Genomic DNA, 27,058 nt, shown 5'->3' on the forward strand with positions numbered 1-27,058 from the left:
ACGGGCGCCTAAGAGCTGCGCTCTGAAAAGGGCAGACAGAGTAGGTTCGCGCTGTGAACGCCATCGAAATGAACCGTCAACAACTTTCCCAAGATTCCACATTTGCACTATGTTGGTGGAAACTTGAATACCAGGATGCCTGCAGGGTCTGTGGAAGTATCCGGTTCTTTCGCTCCTCCTGTAATCCACAAGTCTTCGACGCCGACTCTACGTGCGTAAGCATTAGTGACGAATTCGCAAATCGCACCGTTGTGCACCGGTGCGATTTGCCGGATTCGTCACACGCCGATCACTTCCCACGTTGTGAGAAGTTATTTGAGAGTGGCGCCCATTGAAACCTCTTGCACTCTCCACGCAATTTGTTGACCCAATACCGTTTTCGCGTGAAATAAATTCTGTATAAACATGAAGGGAGATACATCTGTGTTTCCACCGATGTACATGTGTTACGTCGCATTTTTCTTGCCTAAAGTTCGCTATATTCTGTGACTTACAACAACGTCTCGTAACGAATATGCTTGACACAAACGGACGCGTCGTGTTCATGCGTGTTCGTTTGTTTTAGTCTGAATTCTTCGAGTTTTATTAGCACAATTTTTACTCAATACCAATTATAATTGTTCTTTGCTCTACAGGGACTCACAATGCACAATATACTGGTTACAATACGAGCAAACGAGAAACTGTGTTATCTGTATAAAAGAGTATTTGTAAGACTATTTGAAGAATTTGTTGTTGTCACCTTTAACACCTTTAGTGGGCACATATCTACTACGTAGAGGAGGGGATGGGCAAGGTTTGCAATGCAAACGTGAGAGAAGACTGATCTTCATCTGTACTCCTCTTTCTCATCATCCTCACTATTCGTATTCGTCCTCAGCTTCGCTATAGTGGGCCGCTTGTGCTTGTGGAATAAAAAGCTCTTCTTGCAACACTGTCTCACACTATATTATCCGCCCCCAACAATACAATGGTGTGAATTCAGTTTTAAAAGAAGTAGTAATGAAGATAGACAGCTTCTCGGTTTCACGCGGTAGTGGCACTACATGCTCATTCTTGAGTTATTCTGTAATCCCTGGTTGAAAACGGTTGCAAGGTAATGCGATAACTGTTGTTTAGCTGTCAGTTTATCTATAGTCACCCTGGAGATGCGCCAACTGCATGTGCACCCTTTATCGAAAGCAAACAGGCTGCGCTGCGTTTGGTCAGAGCGGGTTAAGGTCCCCTGCAGTACTACACATGCCGAGTGTTTGGCGATTCTTTCAACTTGCCGCCTCATACATCGCTATTTTTTGCGACACCGCGGTTGCCAGATGGCGCTGCGACGGGGGTTTGGCTTCTTTAGTTTGGCCGTGAATAAATGAAAATAGACAAATGCGCCAATAATTGCAGGAATAATCAAGTAGTGGATACACAGATAGATAGATAGATAGATAGATAGATAGATAGATAGATAGATAGATAGATAGATAGATAGATAGATAGATAGATAGATAGATAGATAGATAGATAGATAGATAGATAGATAGATAGATAGATAGATAGAATTAACCCAGGTCACACCGGGCCCTACCTATTGCGGTATTTCGTCATTTCGCACTTGTCCGGTCAGTTGGTTGGCACTTCAGGTATACAGACTTCCATTAACCTCGCGACACAGCGCTGCGGTCAAGAAACGCTAGTATTCGGCTGCCATTGCGAGGGGCAGACATTTGTTGACTCCATAGTACCCGGTCGTCTGGAGGCCTCAGCGCGTGCTTTTATGCTTCGTGCTTTTTCTACAGCTTTCCTTTACTGGACTTTGATATGCCGACCTACTGATGTGTACCACTGTGTAAGCAGTATGTCCACGGGCCGCAAGGTACGTGAAAAGTGCGCAATGTTCAATAAGGCGCTCAATGCACCGACTTAACTTGTACTTCGGTGTCTGCGAAGCCATTCCAACCATTCCGCCATATTTTACACCAATTGTAATAGTTAAGTGCAGTAGCTTTGATCCACGAGTCACATAGCTTATATACAGAAAAGTGTGCAGCGCCACCTATGATGCCGAGCGAGCGAGAGGATGACATCGAAAGCTAAACTTAAGATGGCCAGCAAAGCAGAGTCAATCTTTGGACCCGAAGACGTGCTCTTAGGATGCGAGAACACGCAAACACTCTATTGACCGACGTGCATGCGTGCACTATCGGTTGGCGAGACAGCATATTATCTTCGACGAACACGGGCGGCTTCTTGCTCTGACATACATTGCTATCAGTCGTTCGCCATCTCAAGCCAAACGGTTCTCAAGAAAATCCTTGAAGGATACGCAACACTAACGCGCGTGACGCAGCCCTAAGGTTGAAAGTGGAGACGGGTACCAGAAATGGAAAACAGCCATGGCAAGTGATGCGATGTAAATATAGTACGCAAAGGAGAGGCGTTGGCACAGCACAGCTCTCGATAACTTTTTGTAGTCACAGGTAGCCAACAGCAAAAATTATAGCATTTATATTTATAGGAAAATGCAGCAGAAGTGTTCTGTGACAAGGTGTGACATGGATACCGGAATCGAAGAAAAATGAAGTTGGTTGATCCTTTTCAGACGCATTGGCTGTAATACGAAAGTTAAACATGTATGCTAAGAAATGGGCAGCTTTGTCGCACATATACAAGTCTACAAATGTACCCAGTGTTTCATTAACTCGATGGGCGAAGCAGTGACAGTAATAGCAAGCATGCGAGGTTTTGTGCTGCGGCACAGCGTAAACAGTGACCCGGAAGCTACCAGGCGGCATGGGTACATGTGGCACGACGGTGAGTCCGTATGTGGCGAAACTGCGTCGTTAACGCATGACGCAGAAAATCCGTCGTAGGCGTCCTGCTTTGTCCTGCGACAATAATAATTCCGACGAAAATCTCGAACCGCGCATACCAAACGATTCTTCTACCACCAATGTTGCTCACATCTTGTCTTTGATTCTTTACAAAGTGATTCCTCGGAACTTTGAGAACGGCAGCTCAAAAAGAAATGTAATGGAAGAAAAACACCGACAGCACATATCTTTTATGTTAGCTGTTCTCAGAGTGAAATATTAAAGGTTCGAAACAATAACAGGAGATCGACCCACGCAAAAGGCCGCGTTTCCACGAGAAAAAACGCCTTCATGCATAGCAAAGTAGAGAAACTACCTTTCTTTAACGCGGTTGCGTTAAGGGCCTCATGTCGCAGGAAATCCGATGTCAGCCTCAACATCGACGCCGGCATTGGCGTCTCATGAAAGGAAATTGCCGTATATATTTAGATATATGAATATGCCACGCCTTGCTATATATAGTATGCGGTATATGCGGGTTATATTGCCACACCATTTTATAACTAAAGTTGCTCATGCTTTGTCTTAGATTCTTGACAAAGTTATTTCTCGAAATATTGAGAATGTCATCAAACAAAGCACCGACAGCGCGCGCCTCTTGTGCTAAATATTCTGCGACTTCAATATTAAAAGTGTGAAACAGCAACAGAAACCTGGAAATGATGTAGCTTTTTGGGGCAGCTGTGAACTACCTCCGGGATCGGCCCACACATGAGGACGTGTTCCTACCAGAAAGCTCGCGCCTTCGTGCATAGCGTTGCCCGCCAGCGTTTCGCGGTAAACGTTACGGTTACATAAGCTGCAGTTGCCGGGAAGCATAAAAAGAAGTCAGGGGTCTTTGAATGCTATCGCGTTCCACTCTTAAAGGCGAAGCTTAAGCGTCCTCCAAATTTTTTCACGAGAGAAAATGCGACGCGCGCCAACGCCCGCGCCACCGACATGAGAGTGCACCCACACGATGGAAATGGAAGCGCGGCGCGGAGCCACCATGCGTCTCAATGCCTGATCGGGCACATCTAACAGGAAATGGCGGTGCCCGAGTTCAGTGATGAGGATTTCGTTAAAAGTGACTTTGTTCATGCAGAATGTTGTATCGCGACAGTGGAAAAATAAAAGTTTGCACGATGCGTGTGTGCCAAGAGCAGAAAGCGCATGCAGGACACCGTCCCGACCACCCGCTGAGGTATTTCGCCGACGAGAGCTTCTTTCTCGTAGTTTCCCGAGTGTCGTGCGCATGCGGGAGTTGCGAGAGAGTCACAGAGCCCGTACTGGTGAAGCGGCAGTCGTTTGTCGCCAGTGGTTGGCCCGTGTCATGGTGGCGCACGCAGCATAAGGTTTGCCGCTTCCCAGGGCATCTTCGGCGCTCTGTCGGTGACGCTGTGGTCGGCGATGGGAGGAGTATGCTCTGCGGATGCTCTGCTCAACCATGAACGAGAGCCTAAGTATAGGAGCAGGAGGATGAGGAGGAGGAGGAGGAGGAGGATGAAAAGGAAGGAAGGAAAGGTAGGGAGGTCAACTAGCCGCACGTACGGTTTGCTATCCTACACAGGGGAAGGGGTTTAAGGGAAGAACTTAAGTATAACGTGCAAATGAATTGTTTACAATAAAACGATTCGCAATAACAACGTGTCATTATTCATTGGTCTGCGGCCCCTAAAGCGGCATCTGTTTAAGGAACACATGCCACACATACCACACACACTATAACCATCTACGCTGATATTCAGGACGTGCTGCGAGCATTCGCTTTTAATATTCTCCTTGACCATCTTCGAAGAGCTCTTAGCACGTATATACACGTCCAACCTAACCTTCAGGTCCTTTTGGAGTGGATTCCTGGCCAGCAGGGTATAGAGGGTAATAAGCGTGCTCACACCCTAGCTTGCGAAGCAGACATACCAAGCGCCCCTGTGCGATAATCAGCGACCCATTGTCCGGGTATCGTCCTAGCCATGTACCGAAAACAACGATGAGCTTGACCTAAAGAGGCTCAAGACTCCCGGAACACCCCCCCCCCCCCTCCCCATCTTACTCTCGTTCTCGCAAAGAAGCATTCCTCATACGTCAGGGGCAAACATTGCTGCTTGCGAACGGCGCCACTCAACATTAAGCAGAACCAAGATGAGTTCACTCAATGTGTCAGGTTTGTCGGCGTCATCCCCATGCTCTGAGTATGTATTGTAGTTGTCCTTGGGCCCTCTCATTTACTCACATAATTTACTCGCATCACATAATTTACTCACATCACCTGTCCTACACTACCACATTCCTGTCCCCAATCCTGGGAGAACCGGACCGCACCAACCTTGGAATTCCCCGACACCCTATGGCCACTTCTCGTAGGACACATCAACCACATAAAAGAGGTCAGCATGGCTCCACCACTCGCTGAGAAAGGGAGCGCCAGCGATGACTCAGGCAAGGAGTCGTCGAAATAAACCTTTCTATTCTGTCTCTCAATACCAAGCCCCCCCTCCCCACGCTTCATGCGAACCAACCACCTCAGGCATCGTGGTGGAGCACAGGAAAAAGAACAACTACTGCAGAAATCAAAGAGGGAAATCCTACAATAGTGAAGATTGAAAACAAACAAACGATAAAAAGTCTACCAAATGCACGATTAGAATCGAGGAACTCCCAATTCATGAGCTCAACGCTTTGACTTCAGTTACTCCAGATTATTTATCCACTGTAATGCAATGCAGCTCGGCTAGGGACAAACTGAGCAAATCACGTTCTCCTTCGTGGTAGTGTAGTGCTTAGGAAAAGGAAAATTCCGAGCAGCGAAAGTCGTCAGATCGAAAGGCACCAACACCATCTGGTGACGTTCCCCGATCGTCCCCCTTTCAGCTCTTACAGCCTGATGATGATGGCAATAATAATAATTATTGAAATTCCCTTCTAAACAGGGCGGTGACAAATAATCTACTTGGGCTAATCAAGTAATATTTAGATCTTTATTAGTCTAGTTTGTTGTCTATATCCTTAATCTTTTGTCTTTTCCTTGACCCTTTCAATGTCCGGATTTTTTTTTTTGAGGTGACGCACTTCTAGCGTCGAGTTTTTTTCTCGAATATACTAAAATTAACACAACAATTTATTTTTCGGTATGGAGAAGGGCAAACGTACATAACTCGTATAATGAAAGATGCTCTCTTGGTATGGTCCTCGCATTATTGGCTGACTATAGTGACACGGCAGTAAAGAAATACGGAAAAGCACCGGTTCGTCAATGACACTGAATGTGTTAAAAGCTCTACATCGAACTTGTATAGTTATCGACGCCTGTAACGGATCCACTCCTATCGATGTCTTACCTGCTTTCTTTCTACCAATAGCCTAGAGGCATCTTGCTTATCTCGACTGGTGACCAGTTACTGCTTCCATCCACTTTAAATCCCAGAGCTTCTGAATACTGGACATTTCCTATGGGTCTCGCGGGGTGAATACCTTCGCATTCCATTTGGAGTCGCTGAGTTGTCTCCGGAGTTTTCCTGCAGCACACAGCAAATATTTGCTCCGGTATGATTTTGTCCTTGGCAACCAACACGGATCTCAAAAAGCAAGGCACTGCTCATTGTGTTATCGTGCAGATTTTCCTTTCTAATTTCTTTCTTGACATTCTTCTGATTCTCCATGGTCTTCTTTGCTTCAGTCTTTTGCAGCCAATCTCTGTTTCTCTAATTTTCTTTTGATGACTCCTGGTTGTCTGTTTACCCTTTCAATTACTTTGTACCTGGTTGTCAACTTTCATGACATCTTTCTGCATTGCGTGCCTATGTTTTTGAGGCAGAGATATTTGTGCACTCTAGCCGCCTCTTAATTTTCATCCATGTTGGTGTGTCTTTCTTCAAAACTATATTTGCTCTGTGCGTCTCTGACTTCAAAAGAGGCCCAATCAATGTCTCCCAGCACTGCCACATTTGCGGTTTTAAAGTAGGCCCCAAAGCCACCCGACCTATTGACCTTTGGATAACTACCAACCCTGACGCGATGTCTGATTTTAAGCACAGAATGTCATTTGCGAACAATAGCGCTGTCGGCATTACTCCGTTCCACCTGCTCATTTATTGTGACCTCAAGTGCACTATGCTTTATTGTTGTTGACCCCTCCCCCCCCCATTCCACTTCCCCTTCATTCTCATATTATCTTGGTGGATGCTTGAGTAGGTCTTTCTTTCGTTTGTGCATACACCAAGATACTTAAATTGCTTGACTAATGGTATGACTTGCTGTTGAATTGACACCATGTCATGCTCTTCAATAAGGATCAGAAGTACAGTTTTTTCTGCGTTAAACTTAGGCTTAGATTTGTCGTTGCGTTGTCACACCTAGAGGATTTGCCCGTAAAGTAATAAGAGTGCCTGCCGCGCTGCGCTGCAGTCAGCAGTAGCGCAGCCTCCGAGGGCGGGACTTGTGGCGGGTGTTCTAAGCTAAGTAACGCACCGGGCGGTAGTCACGTCCGAGCTCTGACGAAGTGAGGATCTGAAGTGGCGCAAAAGCTGCTTTTCAGTTTTTGTTACAGGAGAAAACGCCAACAATGGAGTGCTTGCTGGAGCAGTGGTACGCGATTAAATTTTGCTGTCACCTGGACAAAGCTGCTTCCGATACACTTGCCTTGGTTAAAGAGGGTTACAAAGACGACGCCCTGTCAACAACCGAGGTTCAGTGAGTTCAAGAACGGACAGGGGACCATGGAAGACGTGGAGCGATCTGGACGCCCTTTAACGAGTGCATGGGACGAAAATGTGGACAAGGTGAAAAATCTCCTGGACGCCGACCGTCATTTGAGTGTAAGATTAATCGCCGAAGACCTCAACCTGAGCAAAACAACGATTCACAAAATTATTTACGAAAATTTGAACATGCGTAAGGTTTGCTCGATATTGGTGCCAAAAGCGTTGATGATGAAAAAACAACAACGACGAGTTGACGCTTTCAGTGAGATGTTGGTGCAGTTAGAAAGTGAGCGGTACTTTTTAGACGGCGTAATAACAGGCGACGAATCATGATTGTTACAGTACGACCCTGAAACCTAGCGTCAAATTTCGGGATGGGACACCGCGAACTCCCTGCGCCCCAATAAAGCTAGAATGACGAAGTCCAAGGTAAAGACAATGTTCATTGTGTAAAGGGAGTTTACTCAGGTCGTAGACCAGCAGCGGCAAATGCAGCAACAGCAGGTAGGGCGCAGCGAGAGCGAACTGGGTACAAGCCATGTGATGGCAACGGGGCTTTTCAGCGTGCCGATCTTCTTCCTCAAAACCACCCCTGGTACAGAGAAACAAAGAGGGAAAGGTAGGGGGGGGGGAGTTTAACCAAGGACGTTCCCGGTTGGCTACCCTGCACGGGGGGGAAGGGAAAAGGGAAGAACAGACAAGGAGGGAAAAGAAAAATAATAGTTAGCCATTCAAAGTCAGTCGCAGAAGAATAGCCATTGTCCCAAGTGTTCATGTATTCCAGTGCCCTTCAAGAAACGCCGAAGGTGCTTTGTGGCCTTTTGCAAGCAAGAACACATAGGCCATGGTCCAAGGATCTTTTATTCTGAGAGCACTCTATCGTCCAGCCGGTTTAGTTTCACTTGTGAAGTACTATCACCCCTGGAATTGAACAGTAGCCATCCTGGTGACCTAGGAAGAGGTGAGCGGATCGTAATACTGCTTGAGCCAGTCAATGTGCAGTCTCTCGCCCGCGAGGACGGAGATAGGAAGATGGCGATACAGTTTCGACCACGTAATTAACTGGTGATGGTTGCGCAACCACGTGGTAGGGCCCGTGGTACTTCGGGAGGAACTTGGACGAAAGACCAGGAGCAGCAACAGCCGGGACCTTGCAGCAGCAACAGCACCACCTGAGGACCCTGAGCAGCAACAGGTGGGTGCCGTGCTCGCACAGCGTAAGAACTCTAATGCCGAATACGTGGTCGCTTATGTCAGCCGAGCCCTCACAAAACCTGAGGCTAATTAATCACTAACAGAAAAGGAGCGCCTGACCATCATATGAGCTCTTCAGAAGTTTCGCCCATATCTCTACAGTCGGCCCTTTGATGTGGTGACGGATCATCACATTCTTTGCTGGTTGTCTGAACTCAAAGACCCATCAGGCCGCCTCGCTCGGCGGGCCCTCCGAATCCAGGAATATGATATCCATGTCGTCTATCGCTCTGGACGCAGGCACTCTGGCGCCGATGCCCTCTCGCGCTTCCCAGTTACTTCGTACGCCAGTACTTCTACCTATAGATATGATATCTCACTACTTGAAATCCTGGACATGGCCTTGGAGCAACGAAAAGACCCATGGATAGTCATGGTATTCGATGTTTGTAAAATCCACCGGCAACTTCGGCACCTCGAGCGTTACGCCGAGAGGCGCAGCATTTCACCATCCGCGAAGGATTTTATACCACCGCAACTACTACTATGAAGGCTGCACATGGCTCTTAGTAGTACCCCGCGCCTCCACGAACTGTAAAGGGGGTTTATTCGGGCCGTAGAGCAGTAACGACCAATGCAGCACCAGCAGGTAGGGCGCAGCCACAGAGCGAACTGGGTACGAGCCACGCGATGACAAAGGGACCGTTTTTTTGACAAGTGTGGTGTTGTCCGCAAAGAATTTGTACCTCCTGGATAAACCGCCAAAGCCGTGTTTTACAAAGAAGCCTTTGTGTGCCTTCACAGAGCCGTGAAACGGAAACGACCGGAGATAGCGGGTCGCTGGCAGCTCCACCACGACAACGCTCCAGCCCACACCGCCTTCGTTATGACCGCCTGCCTGTCCCAGACAGGGAAGGCAACCTTGCCGCAGCCACCGTACGACCCCGATATGAGCCCGGCAGACCTTTTCCTGTTCCCAAAGCTCAAGAGAAGCTTGAAAGGGCACCGTTTTGCCGATGTTCGCGAGATCCAATGCGCTGTCCCAGAGTCTCTCTGAAGGAGGTTACGGCAGCTGACTTCCAGGGAGCCTTTGCAGCGTGGGAATTGCGTTGGAAGTGGTGTATCGACGCCCAAGGAATTTGAAGAATTTTAATAATGTGCTGTGATCAGATCAATAAATTATTTTTGCCATACCCAGCCCAATTACTTTACGGGCACACCCTGTATTCCTAAGTCTCTGTAAATATCTTGCGTTGTCCACTGGTAGCTCTATGTCATCCACATGCATCAGCCCAGTGAGATTCGGTTCCACCTTTTGCGCATACGGATGTACGTAAAAACTGTGATACGCCAAAGCATCGCCATCGTGCGGGTATGACAGGAAATTAGTGTGAGGATGATTGCGCGATTTAAGTACATCCGACAGAGAACACCTTCGTGTTAAGGATAAAAAAGACCCCGCGTGCATTTGCATAAGTTATCTTACAGTCACTGCGTGGCGTGAGATCGAATGACGGGGTTGTGAGCGAATGATGAAAGAATGACGGTGTGAGCGCGTGTGCAAGTGAGTTCGTCCTTTATTTTCCAGGGAGTAGGGTAGCCATCCACGAAGTATCCAACATATTGTTGAGAGTTTCCGCCGTGATCCGCACTACCGGACAGACATAGCGAGATTGCGGCTAATGGAAGAGGAAGACAACGGACGCTCCAATTAGAGAGTCTACAAGTCATCTATGATGACATCTACCCAAACAATTCACAATTTCTCTCTCATAATATATTAAATGGACTATTACAAGATCATTTATTGAGTTTAGGTATAAATACGGCCATTGCTGCAGACGCCTCACAGTGTGAAGAAAAATCTGGAATCGGCATTTTCGCTCCTGCTCTAGACTGGTCATTATCAATTAGGATTCCGGGCTACTTATCCATATTTCCGGCTGAATTTCTATCTGTAGCGTTAGCCTTCCGTAAACTAAATTCACCAATATCGACGGTAGTCCTAATAACGGATTCTTTATATTTATGTACATCGCTCACAACAAATAGCGGTACTAACATATTGCTACACTTCATTTTCTAGTGCCTGTCCACACAAATTAGATTACTTTCGGTGCATGGTCATAGGGGATTATACCTGAACAAAATGGCTGACAATCTCGCGAGAGCGGCCCTCAATGATCCTGTACTATCATTACTTCCCACACTAGATTACTTAACTATTACTAGTTTCAAGAGATATGTAATTGCTCTAGGCTTTTTGAACCCAGCGATAGAAAATTTTTCAGAATATCGACACCTCCTATTCCCTTGGCACGAAAATTCCTTTCACATCAGAAAAACTGAATTCTTACCCGGTTACGCTGTCGAACACCATTATTAAACTTTTATCATCACAGGGCAGGTCTGGCACTCTCCCCTCTGTGCTCATTCGGTGTGCAGATGAGACCATAAATCATTTTTTTCTTATTCTGCTGCCGCTGTTCTTCCTCAAGGAAGAACACTCTAGAACCAACGTTCACGAAACTTGGTTTAAATTTTTCCCTTTTAGGTGTCCTTTCTCTAGGAGCCTCTTCTCTTGGAAACTACCACAGGGATGTCTGCTCAGCCGTGGGAGGAATTCACAGTTCTTTCAAGACGATTCTCTTAAGTTCTTCATACATTTTTTTATCCCTTTCCACATGACACTTTACCAGTTTTTGTAATACCAACATCTTCATAATACCACCCAAACCTTGGCCAATCCCCCGCAGTGGGTACGCGCTATCGATGAAGGATATTCTATCCTATCCTATCCTATCCTATCCTATCCTATCCTATCCTATCCTATCCTATCCTATCCTATCCTATCCTATCCTATCCTATCCTATCCTATGGCTCCGATGTTTATTTAGTGTTTTCCAATCAATTCCCCAAGTTGAATCCATTGAATATATGTTTGTCATGTATGACAGGAAGCTCAACTGGAGTCCTCATATTAAGATTATTGAGTCTAATGCTATGCATGGATTAGGATTGATTCGCAGACTCAGCAACCGACGCTATGGGCTACGCCGACACAATCTTATAGTGATATGTGAAATGTGTATGTGCCGTATATTATAATTTGGATATGTAGCATTCTTGGGAAGCCCAGCCTATAAAATTAAGCCTTTAGTCTTCTTAGAACATGAAGCGCTGCGTCTGTCCCTGTGGCTCCCAAGGTTTGTAGCAATCGATGTTCTGTGTGAGGAAGTACGCCTAGCGACATTACCTTGTAGGTTCCGGATGTTAACAGCCCAAACACCTTTAAAACTTTATGACACTTTTCCAATATCGTAATAAACTTTTATGACGGATCAAAATACCTTTTTTGTTGCACATATGGCCGAGACTCCACACTCCTCAGATTGTGTTTGTGCAGAGGCAATCGGAACCTTTAAATATCCATATCCGAAATGTAACTCCAATAAAAGTCACTAATTGGAATCTTGAAATAAACCTACCGATATTTTTTCTTGCGCAAAATGTCGAAATTTTATTCACTGCAATATTTAAATAGTCGGTTGGTAAGTTATGTAGCTCATGTGCAAATTAGTAACACACTAGCTGCTAATGCTGGTGAGGAGGTAGCTGGGGTAGGAATTTTCTCTCCTTCACTTGGATGATCACTTTCTTTAGGACATCTTTATTGTCGATGACTCTTGCACTTCGCAAGTTCCCATTAAATGCAGTCACTGCTGTTATCATCACATATTCTCTTGTGGTTTGTTCTTGCCTTAGTGCCTCATCAAACTCACCCCTACTAAAAGTGTTCCTGTGATTAGTCCCATTGCACTTCAATTTCACTAGATTAGTATGGGTAGCGGTTCACAGTGGGCTATATTTAAACAAGATAGCTATTCGTTAGAACGATGATCTCTAAATAAATTTGTAATTTAGACTCTCTCAATATTGCCTTACATGACAGCGGTAAGATATCGAAAATTAGTTATACATAGCTATCCCATCGTATATCAGTAGCATCGTTGACAGACTTCGAACATTACAGGTTTCTGTGTAGAAATCAATGGGGCCCATGACGACCATTAAAGATAATGTTGGCATCGATCCCCCACCAAACCTATGTTTGCGCATATTTGGTTTGATAATATCCCTATTATGCCATTTTTGGCAAAATTCGGTCGTTATTTTTATTCTGCCCCTGATTCATTCCACAAAGGAAAATATTATTTGAAGCTCGAATTCGTAAACGTGGATTAATTTAACTACTTAGGTCGTGCTTTCTTTCGGAGCTTCAGCTCTGGGTTATAGCCATAAGGATGTGTTGCACGTTCTTTGCGACTGTCATCAAATGAAAAAGCGGTTATCATTCTGATCAGTTTTCATTACAGTCGCTATTGTACTTTTAAATTATTATCAGCTTAATTGTTCATGGAACATTATTACTATGAATATATCTTTTAAAACATTGCAATACTCTACTTATGTGGGTCAGATATCTTCCCAAAATTGTCCATTTATTATTCATCTTTTAGCTCGGATAAAAGTCAGTGCGCTCAAACTCCTAGCTTTTTGGTCCATCAACCACTGTATGTATGTATGTATGTATGTATGGTACGTGCCATATCTTTATGGGCGCATCATCATTATCACCCAACTTTTGGTGCATCTCCCATTGTGGGTACGTGGTCGTAAAGGTGCATCATCAGCCTAATTACAATAACCATCATCCTCACCACTGCTGAGCGCCTCCTGGCCAGGACTCCGGGTCCGCGCCTTACCCTCAAGGTATACGACAGAAATTTTGCCTCCAAGAATAGTGGCACAAATCAAAGTTGGTTTACTACAGAAAAAAAAGGCAACAATAGCTCTTTAAGAAACTAGCAATAAGCTGACGACTTATGCATTTTCTTACAACCGGTGCATCTGGCAGGAAGTCGCGGTGATGTCATGCTTACCCAGGTCACCCAGAAGTGAGGCTTAGGATACTCGCTAGCTGTGCAGCTGTGGTGCGCATTCACTTTTGTCCCGAGTTCCCGGCAATTGCTCGGGCGGAGCAATTGCCGGCCTTGTTCGCCAGGCTCAACCCGCCTGTTGCTACAATTCACCACCACCACCACCACCACCACCACCACCACCACCACCACCACCACCACCACCACCACCACCACCACCACCACCCGAGTTCTTCGGTTTCTGAGCGTTCACAGTGATTTCGTGCTGTGGCATACAAGTAAAAAAAAACTAAGCGCTGAATGACAAATAAGTGCTGCGCCCATGAATGTCGCAACAGCATTGTCGGACAAGTGGCACTGTGCCGTTCGCTTCCAAAGGACGAGTAACTCCTCAGGACATGGATCCGAACTGTGGTGCCATCGCGTCTGACAATCAATGACGTTTAGCTGGTTCACAGAAAATTGGTATTTGACTTGTCCACTTCTGTATTTTCGTGTAGTCTAGATGAAAGTATATATTAGTTACATGTATGTTATTCCCTAAAAATGCCCCCCCCCCCGCACACGCACACATAGACGCACACACATACACGCACATGCGCACGCGCGCACACACACCGTTTCACGACGAGAGGAGTACAACGTGAAATTGGTGTTTGCAAAGCCGACTCTTTTTGACCACATGTCTTGCATGTTGGCATGTAACGTCATCAACCGGCGGTAGATTGTAAGTCCTGCTTGTCATTGAGCGCTATCAAAGTTCTTGCACTGCCATACTTATTTACAAGTAGATAAATACCCTTAGCCTCAATACATGAGTTGTGTTCGTTAATGAGTTTCTGGGAAAAAAAAAACGGCCAAGCGTGAGCTCGGCTCGGCAATAGCGATTTTCATATCGCAATCGATGCTTCACCTTTCGGTCGAAACTGCGACTTTTTTCCTTCAAACACAGATTACCACACGACATAGCAAATAAAATGGTTAAATAAATACGTGCAGACCTGCTTCCGTCAGAAATATCCGAAAATGTCACGTAGAATTGATTCTCCAAGAGTAATCGCACGTCATTTTTAGGGCGATTGGCCTGGATCCCGCACCTCTGGGGGCTCACTATCATGCGGTTTTTTTCCCTTGGCACTGCCACGGTAGATGGTGAGTACCTGCTGCAGCCGCATAAGCAGAGAAAGCCTTTCAGGGGAGTTAACAGGATCTTCAGGGGCTGAAACAGACCCAGGTCGGAAGATTAATAATTAAAAAACTGTATGTAGGATAGTTTGAATTGTAAGGGGTGGGGGAGATGACAAGGATATAGGACTTCGCTTTGGACCAGATGTCTCATAGTAGTGACAATGAAAAATCAGGCAGTGCTGAGTGCTTGAATTAGAAATTTAACCCTCTATGAGATGACAACAAAAGAAGCGACACTCGTAGCACAACGATAGCGACGAGCGCAGTCCTCGGTCGTCAGAATTTATGATGACAGAAAGTTGCGTGCACGGTGAAGAATATAGAGTCACAGACTACGTATCTAATGCACACTTTTTTGTAGTATCACAGAATTTATAATTGCCATTTAAATTAAAGATATCAATAACACTTTTCATATTCTTTCTTTAAATCAATGCATTTTTGTATGTTCGCACCCACTCCCCCAACCAACCGCATATTAACCGCTGACTTCTTGTGAAGTCCCCTGCAATCGGTGAGCGAAGTCAATTAAGGAAAAACAAGGATTCAAAAAAATAATATGGTGGTCTTTCTAGTGGGAGAATGCTGCTGTCGCAGTGAATGAGTTCAGAGCCGAAGGAAAAGCTGAAGCCTAAATCTACGCGCATCCTGTGCTGTGGCTATGTGCCATGTTTGAGGCTGATTATTACAATTGTGACGTACGCCTCTTTTGTGCCGCCGACGATGTTTTCACCAACATGGCAACGTAGAACATCACGCCAACACACAGCCATCTTCCCAAAAAAATTTGCATGTGTGGAGCACAAAACCTTGCCTCACCCCGTTGCCTCATCCCGTTGCTTTGTTGCGTGACAGCTCGGTGTTTGGCATGCCCAACTCCAAAATGCACGTTGCTTCACAATCTGACAACGCCTACGACTGCAGAACTTGCAGCGCCTCGAACGCACTGCACTTCTTGACGAAACAACACTCAATTTCTTGCGACTCGAACACGGCATTGCAGTGTTTGCTGTCAGCCTTACCACGTGGTTCGCGTTAGCAGTTGGTGTTTGTAATTACAGAGCTAGTGCGCCACATCACAGAGAAAGGACGCGAAGGCATTTTCAGTGGCTGCCAAGTCACAGTGGTACTATCGGCAATGAACGTGCCGATCAAGCTGCTCGTTTAGCCCACGCAGAAGTCACCGCCTATAAATCTCGCTGTCTGGAACAGACGCTGCAAGGATGCTCCGCACATTTGTGTGCTGACAATGCACTCCATTGGAGTAGAGTGAATCCCATTTCATGCATACCCAATAGTATACCCTGGACCTAACCTCAAGCGTTCGACTTCCGCTAAGTGTTCCCCAAAGAGGCATGGCCCTATTGTGTAGGGTACGGTTGGACTGTCGCGTTTACCAACGCCCACGCGTTCCAAATAGCGATGGTCCACACCGCCGCGTGTGGCCACTGCTGCGAAGAGGAAACAATTTCATGTTTTGTTCTGGTGCCCGTAGTTCAGTGTGCAGAGACAATCGCTTTCCGTCGTGATCAACCAATTGCACCACCAGCCTCTGCCTTAAGAAAAAAATTATATGGAACACTGAGCAGGCTTAACATCGCATCACAAGGCCGCACAAGGGCTACTGCGCCTTTACAGATCCACCGGCCTGTGTGAACGCCTATAATTCGAACGCCCTTCCGGTAAACTCTCTCTCTCTCTATCATCTTTCCTACCCCAATTTCCCCCACACCAGTGAGGGTAGCAAACCCGAAATTTTCACCGGCTTAAATTCCCTGCCTTTCCGCTCTCCATCTTGCTTCAGCAACACGAGTTAGAATGCTAGTGGTGGCGGTTGCGGATAAATGTTGGTTTCCTTCTCTCTGTGGCGATAGTGAAGCTAGGTATCACTAGGGGACAAAAATTGTCGCTATGTGTAGTGAATTATGACAATGGTCGTCGGGAGCGGAATGGAATGGATGGATGGACGGGTGAGACGGACAAAGCAAACCCTATATTGTTTACTTCACAGCTGTCGCACTAATATCAACATATAAAATGAGTCAGCAAATAAACATGTTAATTTTTTCTTTTGCAAACTTCGATTGCTAAGAATGTAGAATATATACTCAGAATGTGAGTTAAACAATGCTGGTCGAATTCTGTAGTGTTTTCTAATTGAAACTCATGCTAGAATGTAATACAATACAACGTTTACCACAACATCCCGTCCCGTGGCAAACTTCGAATCCTGGTAGAGAAGCAGCATGGTTTAACCACTGCAATACATGTACTGCCAACAAGGTCGGTGTGTCAGAACAAGATGCTACGCGCCACACGTAACTGCTCGTGCTTAACGGCAGCATTGTTAATCTAATCGGGCCATGCAACTCCGGGACTAGCGCAATGGACTAAGAACAGGCTGAGATGATAGGATGCGTTTCTGAGTTCCGATAACACTTAGCGTTTGCTTTGAGTACAGATTGTGAAACACGCCATCTCAAAAACACTGACAGTGCCAGTACAGAAGTGCTCCGTTATCTACAAGATATGCAGAACGAAGCGTTATTCTGAAGAGGACTTATGCACTTACTGTAGAAAGCGGGGGTAATTGAAGCATGGACATCTGACAGATTTCCAGCGCTTGGTAGAACAAAGGAAACATCCTAGAACATTTTTTTTTCACGCGTGCTGCAAATGACATAGATGATGTTTTGTGCACTGCGCTTCATTCTGGGCCTACTTCAGATGAGGCGACCGCATAAAAGGGTTTCAGCAATGCTTACCTGGCGAGCACTCCTCCAGTTTTTAGTCAAACAAGAAAAGAAATACAGGTGAAAAAGTGTGCTGCGTCTTTATGATGCATTATATACAGGCTGTCCCAGATATCATGTACCAAAATTTAAAATTATGTAATTGCCTCGTAGCTGGACAGAACCAAGGTAATGTTGTTTGCCGTCGCTTGGAGATGCTCAGGTTATTTTTTGCACTCCGCCTAATTACATAATTAGTATTGATTAATCAATCAGCTTCTCAAATATTCTAATTAGATGAAAAGTGTCAATCAGGAAAAGTGTAGAACAACATGAAATAAAGTAAAGCCAGTTCAACGCAGTGAAAGCTGTCAAAACAGCGAAGCTTGTGGTCGTTTTGTCAAGTTTGAACGCGTGTTTAGCACGATTTTCACAAAAGTCTTTTGTCTCGTTTTCGTCGTTTTGCTAGGTTCGAGCTTCAATCACGGATTGCGCCCACTCTTCAGTTGCTTGGGGTTGTGATCATACCACAGTCTCTTACAAACCTTGCAGCTGTGGCCGCACTCACAGTGGAGGAATTCCCTCTTGAACCGTCCATCGGCACCCGCCGTGGGAGGAATGTCTCTGCGTCGACGTCTCTGCTCAACCTCCTACTCTCGAAGTTGGGGGTTAGCTTGCCTCTGCTGGCGCTTGGCTTGGGCTACCTTCTTTGTAAAGGTTTCTTTAAAGGTGGTTGGCTTGCCTCCACCGGTGTTTGACTTGGGCTTCCAGTTCTCGATCCTCGGCGGTAGCGGCTTCCCTCGGCTGGCACTTTGCTTGCGCTTCTCGCTCTCGAAACTCGGGATTGGCGCGACGTCGGCGCTGCCACTCTCGTGCGAGCTCCCGCTGCCGCTCGCCCCGAGCGGAATCCATGGGGCGAAAGGGCGCGCGCCGGCGGATCACCTGCTCCTATGCCCCTCTGCTCCCCATCCTCCGGCGCGCGCTCTGTCCCCTGCCCCCTTGCGTGACACCGGACAACGGACGGCGAAGGCTGCACTTAGAACAGCTCCGCTGTTAGAACTCCCGGTGCAGCTTTCTGTTGCTCAATACGTGCTACATAAAGGTGCTCTTGCGAGCGTGAAAGAAGCCCGCGAATACAAGCAAAATTGACGCGCGACTGACAGCTCGAGGCCACAGTACCACTACGTTATTGGAAAATAGGATACATATCTTTAATGCGGAATTATTTCACGCACGTTGAGTCACCTACGAAGGATGAGAGCACTTAAGTACGACGAATGGGTATTTTCCCTTCAGAGAGATTTTTGTGAAAACCGGGCGATCGGTCTGTTTACTGGGCAAGCAGTTGAATTATACAATGTAGAAATCGGCGCATATAGGCAGCTTTCTGTGTCATAGATGACGTTCAGCTTTGCCTTGTCGAGCGTCCGGTAATTCATGAGCGAAAATAGGACACGTTGTGATGAGGTCTTAACTACGCTAGCTCAGTTATACTTTGAGGTCAGGAATGAATCGTCTTCGCGAGTGTCCATTCATTAGAGAAGATATGCTTGGTTCGTAAAATAAAACGTCAGTGCACAGAAATCGGCCGTGAAAGCGCTAACCACATTTCCAGATCTGGTTGACCTCCCTGCCTTTCCTTTATCTATCTCCTCTTCCTCCAAATCAAAGTGATATTGTGCCTTTGTATTGACATATTGCACGTTTCTTTTTGATATCTTCAAGGAGTTTTAATTGTTTATGGCGTTAATGCTGACAGTTTATTTCATGTTTAGCGCCGGCTTAACATCGTTTGGTGATGGCTTCGATGAGTTGTGTTCAATAGCAACAAGTCCGAAGAGTGCAGCTTTATTTATTCGTTTGTTTGTGTACCCCTCTCACTATTGATTTACCTTGACTAACACGATCTTTATGTTACAGTCTCTTGAACCTACATCAGTGTTGCTTTTAGTTGCGTGCGTCCAATTGGAGAAACTCCGGAACGTGTCATTTTGCTGCTGTTTTTTTCTTCCCCTATACCCAGTTGACTGTCAATGCAGGTTTTCGAAGATTGCTTTTCTCACGGACAGCTCTTATTTTACCTGATGCAATCGCCCTTTAATCATTTAAATATTGATAGCTTCAGGAGAAGCCAACCGCGAGATATTGGCCAATATTTCCAACTACACGCAAATAAATAAATACTTAGCAGCCCACCATGTATGTAAAGCTTACAGAGCCTCCCGCTCTGTACCCGTATGCAATGAATAAGCTGCTTTCTCGAAGTAACACCCTATGGAAGGTACGTGCTTACACAGAATCATTGACAGTGCAGTTATTTTCCAGTTTCTTGAATGCGACTGTACCAGAAAGAGACTTGCAATGCACGTTACTCATGTGTCTTATTGCGTTAAACCGGCGTATCCAGTGAAGCTTACATACACTTACTGAAGCTGAAGTAAAGCGTCGAAACTGTTTACTATGTAAATAATGACGCGAGGTTTTGCCTGACACATAAGTACACCCGTTTCCATGCACATGGCGGCGTCATTCCGATAATGATAAAGTGCAAAGAGGCTCATTTGCTTTTACTTAGGTTCACGTTAAGTAGGCCCAGGTGTTCGCCCCCCCCCCTTCCCAAGGGCGTCCTCAAAGTGCATGTGTTGCGTTAGGACATTAAACTCCATGATTTGATTTCATTTGAATTCCCTACGGATCTGCCCAGTATACCACATTGGACGTTACCTCGCTGTTGTTGTACTAGAGCAGAGCAGAGATGAAAGAAGCAGTATCGCCGTTGTCACCTATTGTAAAATTTTAGGTCGCGAAGTCGTAAACTATAGGTAAGAGCAACTTAGAAAGACAACGAGAAAAACGTGTGTTGCTTCTGTCAAACAATATATAAAAGATTTTATTGACGCCGGTAAACATAAAAAAATAAAATTGACGAGCGAAGCGTCTGGACTAGACTCATTGTTGGTGGGATATTGAGGCATATCGCGCTATGCAGTGCTTGCATATAGGGCCCGATAGCGGCGTGCAGTCCGCCAGCTGGCATAACAAGGGCCCTGAGTTCCATCCACAGGCGAACAAAAGAGCAAAAAGTGAACCGAGACTGAGTCGAGAAGGAAACAGGCTTAGACGGAACCCATAGAAAAAAAGAATGAGGTGGAGGTGAGAGGGAAAGAAAAAAAAAGCACGAACAAGTCTACACAGTGTTGTTATCCGCGCCTGGAAGAGCAGCAGCCATGGATAACAAGCGACCTTTGATAACGGCTGGTGAGACGCCCAGAGTAGCGTCCCACGAAACACCCGCCGCATTGTACGGCACGTAACCGCGCCTCACTGCTTCCCTAACGGGCCAGCGGGCGGTCGCGGTGTCACCAAGCTCTCGGACGGAACCAAGGGGGTCGACGCAAGGAGCAGCTCCGTTGATCGCGAAGCGTGGGTAGTGCCAGGCGCACCCGTTTCTTCCAAATCTGGATACCTCGGCCGCTCTTGAGCATGTCCTGACGACGGCCCCCCGTGGTCGGTCTCCGACCCTGGGCGACGGCTGGCGAAGGCAGCGGTTACTGTCGGCACTGGTCCTCCTGCTGCTGCTCTGCGGGGCAGTACCGGTGGCCAGATGCGGTGAGTTGTCACCGGCCAACCCGTCATTCGTTCCTCGACATTCGTCATGTTAGTTTGGTTACTTTCAGTGGAAAGCCGCGTCAGCTTGCGCGAGAACGAATGTCAAGGTCCAAGACAGGAATAAAAAGAAGCGAAAGAAGTATGCTTCCCCACGCGAAAATAGTTGCATGAGCATGAAAGCTTTCTGTTTCCGCACCGTGAGCACGCGTATGTTATTTCACGTGTTATTCGGCATTATGCCTCTTGCTGTAGGGAATGTGACATCGCACGGAAAAGGTGAGAACTGTGCTTATAAAGAAAACAGTCGACGACCATTGTGTGGTAGCTACGAGAAGATGTAATTTGCGGCGACACAACCGCCTCCCTCACGGTTAATGCCAGTGTCACCTTTCACTTCTGTTCTCATTGAAGTGCTTTATGTGCTGAGCGGCATTCCCATCACATTCCTGTTTATATAGCAGAAAGGTATACCTTCGTCATAGCATGTAGAGCACATAGGCGTTCACTCACCACTGCGCCAGGCTCTCTTCCATGAGAGATAATGGCCATAACACACCATTTTCAAGTGCCGACCTCATCAGCCGTAGCGGCAGAGGGCGACGAAGGCCCTGTTACAATTTACAACAATCCTGCACGAATGGCTTTAGCGTTAATCGGTATTAGGTAGGATCATAAGCTGTGCTCGTAAACAGTTACGATCATGTGTCTATGCTCAGTATTTATCCATTTCATTCTTACCTGTCCACCTCTTCTTCCCCCGTCCCTTATTTTAGGGTAGCAAAGCTGATTTTCTGTTCTATTTAACGTCCGTACCTTTCCTCGTTTTTTATTCCGTGCCTGTAGCTCTTTGTAATCGTCTCCTTTTACGACATTAAGTCCGTGTGCTTACTTATTTTACTGGAAAGAGCCGGTTCGAGTCCCTTTTAATTGAGATTCTGTCGTGCTGGGTCCAAGAAAGCACTTCTTCATTGCCTCAACTGCAGTCAGCGAACTCAGGCCTGCGAGTTTGGCGCCGCCAAAGCGCCTCACTTAATCCTTCTAAGCAGCGTATCATAAGTATTCGAAGGCCTCTCGAGCCCCATTGTCGAAGGATACGCTGAGTTAATATGCATAGGTGAAGGACCGTAGGCATTGCACCCTTTCCTGGTTATGCGAAGGCCACATACATGTTTTCATAATTGTCACTGTGTTCATCACTAACTTCGATGTTCTTAATTTATTAAATTGGTAACAGCATACTTCGTGTTGTACAAGCTTCGTGCTTTCAGTCAGGAGCAGGATCTGCTGCAAAAACATGCCCCTACAGGTGAAGTCATACTAGCAACAAAATCACCCACATTGCGACGAAGAGGCTGGGACCCGATTCTCGGTGCGGTAGGGATGGAGTGGGTTTGTTAATGGCGATACTTCTCGAGAACTTGATCGGAACCAAGTTGGAGCCAGCTATAAATGTTTGTGCTTCGCACTGTGGTCGTTCAATTAGGTTTGTGCTGGCCGCAGGCGGGCATCCCGAATGCTGTTTGGTTGAGTAGCTTTGTAAGCTGAAGATATAATAACCAAGGGTGATGAAAATGCATGCCGTTGACTGATATTTGCGGATTTGCTGCATGCGAGGTATCTTAAGCGGGGAATACCATAAGCGCGCGCATACAAAATCGGCAAGCACTAAGCGCTTTCCCTTGCCCCCATCGTTAAGGCCAGATTTCCGCAATAATGCTAACGCTTTCATAGGTGGGCGGGATAAAAAAACAGACACAAAAAACAAGACGATATTTCAGCCCAAAGCGATAGCGCGTGGAATCAAATCAAATGTTAAATTTGTAAAAAGCGAGTCAGAGAAACAGCATGGTTAGCTTACCGCTGTTAAAATATGAATCCTATCTGTGACTCACGTGTGCTCTTCAGTGAAGTTATTCCATGTGAGAACTCACTGTAACTGCTTAGAACCGGCACAAGAAAAATAATAGTCAAGATGCAAAAATAATTTTTGGAACGGTCAGTTCGACAAAAACAAATTGAGCTCTTTCGCTAACAGCGCGACTGTGTAATTACATACGAGCCGACATTGAGGAAATGAAATGGCAGGCACTGAGTAAGTCTTCCTGCCCTCACAGTGCATTGACGTCACGTGCTCAATAAACGAAAGAAAGATACATGAACGCCGTGTGACACACAAAGATGTTATCGCGTCTCTAAACGAACAAAGAAGAACATGCCATAAAGAGTAAAAGTAAGATAAACTTGAGGAGTACTGCTGGCCAGAGAAATGAATACAGCGCCGTCAATTTGACGAAGTCTCTTATCTTGAGTAATTCAATTCTTTTCTAACTTCACTTAAGGTTAACAAGTGCGTCTGCAATGAGCTGACTCATCTCAATACTTGCGTTGAATGCAGGCATCCACGAGAGTTAGGCGCCAGTTTCATTATTCCTAACTGGTGTCGACGTGAGCACCAGCCCAGCATGCAGGCAAGCAAGTGATTAGCTTCGGCAGGAATATACATTTCTTGGAAACAGAAGAAGACCGGGTGGTTATTCGAACGACTCCTTTTGTCGGGAGAGCTCCATATCTATATACGCTGACTTAGTAGGGCTCGATAGTGAGGGATTCAGAGCTGATATCAACGGAATTTTAGTGCACAGCAAAAGCATGGTTGATTCTACTTGCGGGCTTCGGTATATAATTCTGCAGAGCTGTTCACATAAAACTCTATGACATTAAGGCCTCCTTCGTTTTTCTCAGAATTAATTTACTTTCTAAAGTTCAGTATTCGAAGTTGTAGTGAACCACGGTTTAAGGCTATATACTGATATTGAGAAAGGGCGAACAACTAGACTGAGCTATCTGACTCACCGAAATCCAGAAGTTCTGCTGCACTGGGACACCAGAAAGAGTAATCGCACCGTTGTGTAAGAATACTCCGAAAGATGGGAATGTATAGAACGAGAGAACAATAATGCCATGACATAAGATATATGGCTACCATTTTGCTATTCCTAACGCCCCATTGAGCTGAAGCGCCGTCCTCAAGGCCAAATGAAATGAAACTCGAATGGAACTAGGTGCGAAAGGTGAAGCGTGAAAGACATGAAAGAAAAAGAAAGAGAACATTGTTGCATAAAAATCAGGTATGAGACAGTGCACATGCATGGAAGTATGCTACGCGTACATTCAGTTTTTCCTCCAACAAATTGCAGTAATATGGGACGAGCGGCCTCCTATCTGCTCCTCACCTCTTCGTCCCAACACGCGCTAAATGTTAATCTCGTCGTCTTTTGAAGGGCACTCTACATTTATCTTCTCAGTTGCCGATCTCAGCTCTACAGTCTCGAGCTTGAAGGGGCAGTTCGCCTCGGCAGGGGGAACAATGCCGCTAAAATCAACGGTACCTTTGAATTCACGGAAAAAATGACAACGCACATTGATTAACGAGTTGCTATTTGCACGGCATACGTATTAGACGCTATCTCGGGGCGTTAAAATGGCAATGAGCGGCCACAGACATCCAACGTAAAGTGTGCACTGCAGTGCAGTTCATAATTGACATCAATTTGATTGAGAACACGTAAGGACACAGGAATCTCTACTAAAACGGCCCCAATTACTTTACTCGTGTCCCGCGTGGACGGGGCTGGTCTTATTCCTACAAATGATTAATATCATGAGGCATGAGTCATGGGTCAAGCTGCATTTCTTAGTCCGAAAGAAATCCGCGAAATCCGAAAAAGTGCCGCGTGACAAGTCACGCGGCACTTTTTTGTATTTCGCGGGCTTTCTTCCGGGCTTTAAAAAAAAAAAGAGAAAGAACGTTCATCTAATACATATAGAGCCACAGAAAGCTGGATGGGCAATTTTTCACGATTAGTGGCGTACATTGTTCTCATTGACACATTTGCCTATTTGAGCAGTGGATTAATAATTAATAAGTAGTTATACAATTACATATAGCGAAATACAAACTTAAAGTCTGTCATGCTATACGCGACGACAAAAGTTAGCTTAATTCTGTCCAGGAAGATCGCGCTTGTATGCTTTAGAGCGCAGCTCTTGGCGCCCATTCAATCTAAGAACAGTTTACACCCTTTGGAGTGCCCCTTCTGCCACACAACAATAATCGTCATCTGCCTTGATCCGTTTCCTTTCTTTAACGCTGCGAGCCCGGAACTTTCCAGTAACGAACGGCACGCGCGTTATCCGAAGGGGCACTCCAAAGGGTGTAAACTGTTCTATGCTGATAAATCACTCGCTCGCAGAGCGGTAAAGCGTACGACCTCAATGGCCGCACTTGTTTAGGTTATATCGGGATCGGATGGTAAAATATAGGGTGTAGGTCATGCCGACATGGCAATAAGCTACAGTGCAACATGCTGTGTGGCCGTGAGTGCATGTATTACTTGTATTTGTAAACACTTCAGCTTGCTCAAGTATTATTGCGCAACAAAAAGACACGGACGCAAGAGAAGAAGACACATCAAACGCAAACTTTCAACTAAATGTATTGTACCACTGAATCGGTTTATACATGTGAAGCAGTATAGACTGCACATGCGCTTACATGAAAACAAACTGCGCATTCGTGTAGCATAGTTATGAGTCATGTGAGGCGGCACCACATGACTCTCAACTATGTTACATGGTTAAAATTAAATTATGGGGTTTTACGTGCCAAAACCACTTTCTGATTATGAGGCACGCCGTAGTGGAGGACTCCGGAAATTTAGACCACCTGGGGTTCTTTAACGTGCACCTAAATCTAAGTACACGGGTGTTTTCGCATTTCGCCCCCATCGAAATGCGGCCGCCGTGGCCGGGATTCGATCCCGCGACCTCGTGCTCAGCAGCCTAACACCGTAGCCACTGAGCAACCGCGGCGGGTATATGTTACACGGTTGCTGACGCGTTTAGGTTCGAGCTACAGCTATGCGCTTGTGCTGACGTCGGGTGCCCTGTCCTCAGCCGAGGCGACCGCAGGCGAAGCGACGCGGGGCTGTTCCACCGCTGCTGGCGGCGGCGAGACAGATGACGGCGGCAAGTCCGAGTTCCCGGTCGACGTCTTCAGCCAGCAACAGAGGCAGCGGGGCTGGGTGGTGCTGCACTTCGCGGGCACCGCGTACGCGCTGGCACTGCTCGCCATCGTCTGCCAGAAGTACTTCGTCCCGTCCCTGGAGGTCATGGCCGACTGTGAGTGCGGACTTTCTCGTTCTGATTTTTCTTTTGTTCTCGTAACAGTGCACGCAAATAGAGGGACACCGCGCGGAGTAACACAAATGGCATAGGAGCGGACGACGCGCTAACTGTTCAATCCCGACTGTCCTGACTGGATCAAGGAGAGTCAGCACTTTGTTCAATCCCTCCGTCTGTGCTGTCCAATGAGCTGTCACTGTCGTTAGCTATAACGTGCCCCAACCAACCGAAGTTAGGACTCTATTGCACGCAAGCTGCTTCGTAAGCATTGGTCCAGCTTAGACACACACTACTGACATGCCTTGCGCATAGTTTCTAGTGAGAACCCTAGAGAAAAATAAAGTTCACAAATTCCTAACAATAAAACTTGGTGCTGGGCTAGTTGGTGATGCATTCTTTAAAACTGATGGTAGCGCTAAAAAGGAACGGACACACGAAGAAAGGACGACACGACGACGAAGAAACGCTGTAGCTTAAAGGAGGCATAACATTCCTTACTTGCTTGCGCCTGGGTCTGAAAAGAATCCTTCGAGCCCTGCGGCAGTGAGGCTCGAAGGACTCAAGGATTTGAAGTTGTCACGGTATACGTACGTACGTATACGAAGTAGCGTTTCTTCGTCGTCGTGTCGTCCTTTCTTCGTGTGTCCGTTCCTTTTTAGCGCTACCATTAGTTT

General features: G+C 46.2%; 1 protein-coding gene across 1 annotated transcript in view; it reads left to right on the forward strand.

The window, feature by feature from the left end:
* The first annotated feature begins 2,720 nt into the window (after positions 1 to 2,720).
* Positions 2,721 to 27,058, forward strand: part of LOC135902402 (sodium/potassium/calcium exchanger 5-like) — a 56,127-nt gene continuing 31,789 nt past the window's right edge. The window contains exons 1-7 of the mRNA XM_065432410.1: positions 2,721 to 2,799; positions 5,202 to 5,276; positions 8,629 to 8,754; positions 13,679 to 13,925; positions 18,061 to 18,259; positions 21,023 to 21,200; positions 26,157 to 26,381. Of these exons, the coding sequence (XP_065288482.1) occupies positions 2,721 to 2,799; positions 5,202 to 5,276; positions 8,629 to 8,754; positions 13,679 to 13,925; positions 18,061 to 18,259; positions 21,023 to 21,200; positions 26,157 to 26,381 (1,129 nt within the window). The remainder of the gene's footprint in view (positions 2,800 to 5,201; positions 5,277 to 8,628; positions 8,755 to 13,678; positions 13,926 to 18,060; positions 18,260 to 21,022; positions 21,201 to 26,156; positions 26,382 to 27,058) is intronic.

Source organism: Dermacentor albipictus, chromosome 1 (genome assembly GCF_038994185.2).
Source record: "Dermacentor albipictus isolate Rhodes 1998 colony chromosome 1, USDA_Dalb.pri_finalv2, whole genome shotgun sequence".
Classification (NCBI taxonomy): Eukaryota; Metazoa; Arthropoda; class Arachnida; order Ixodida; family Ixodidae; genus Dermacentor; species Dermacentor albipictus.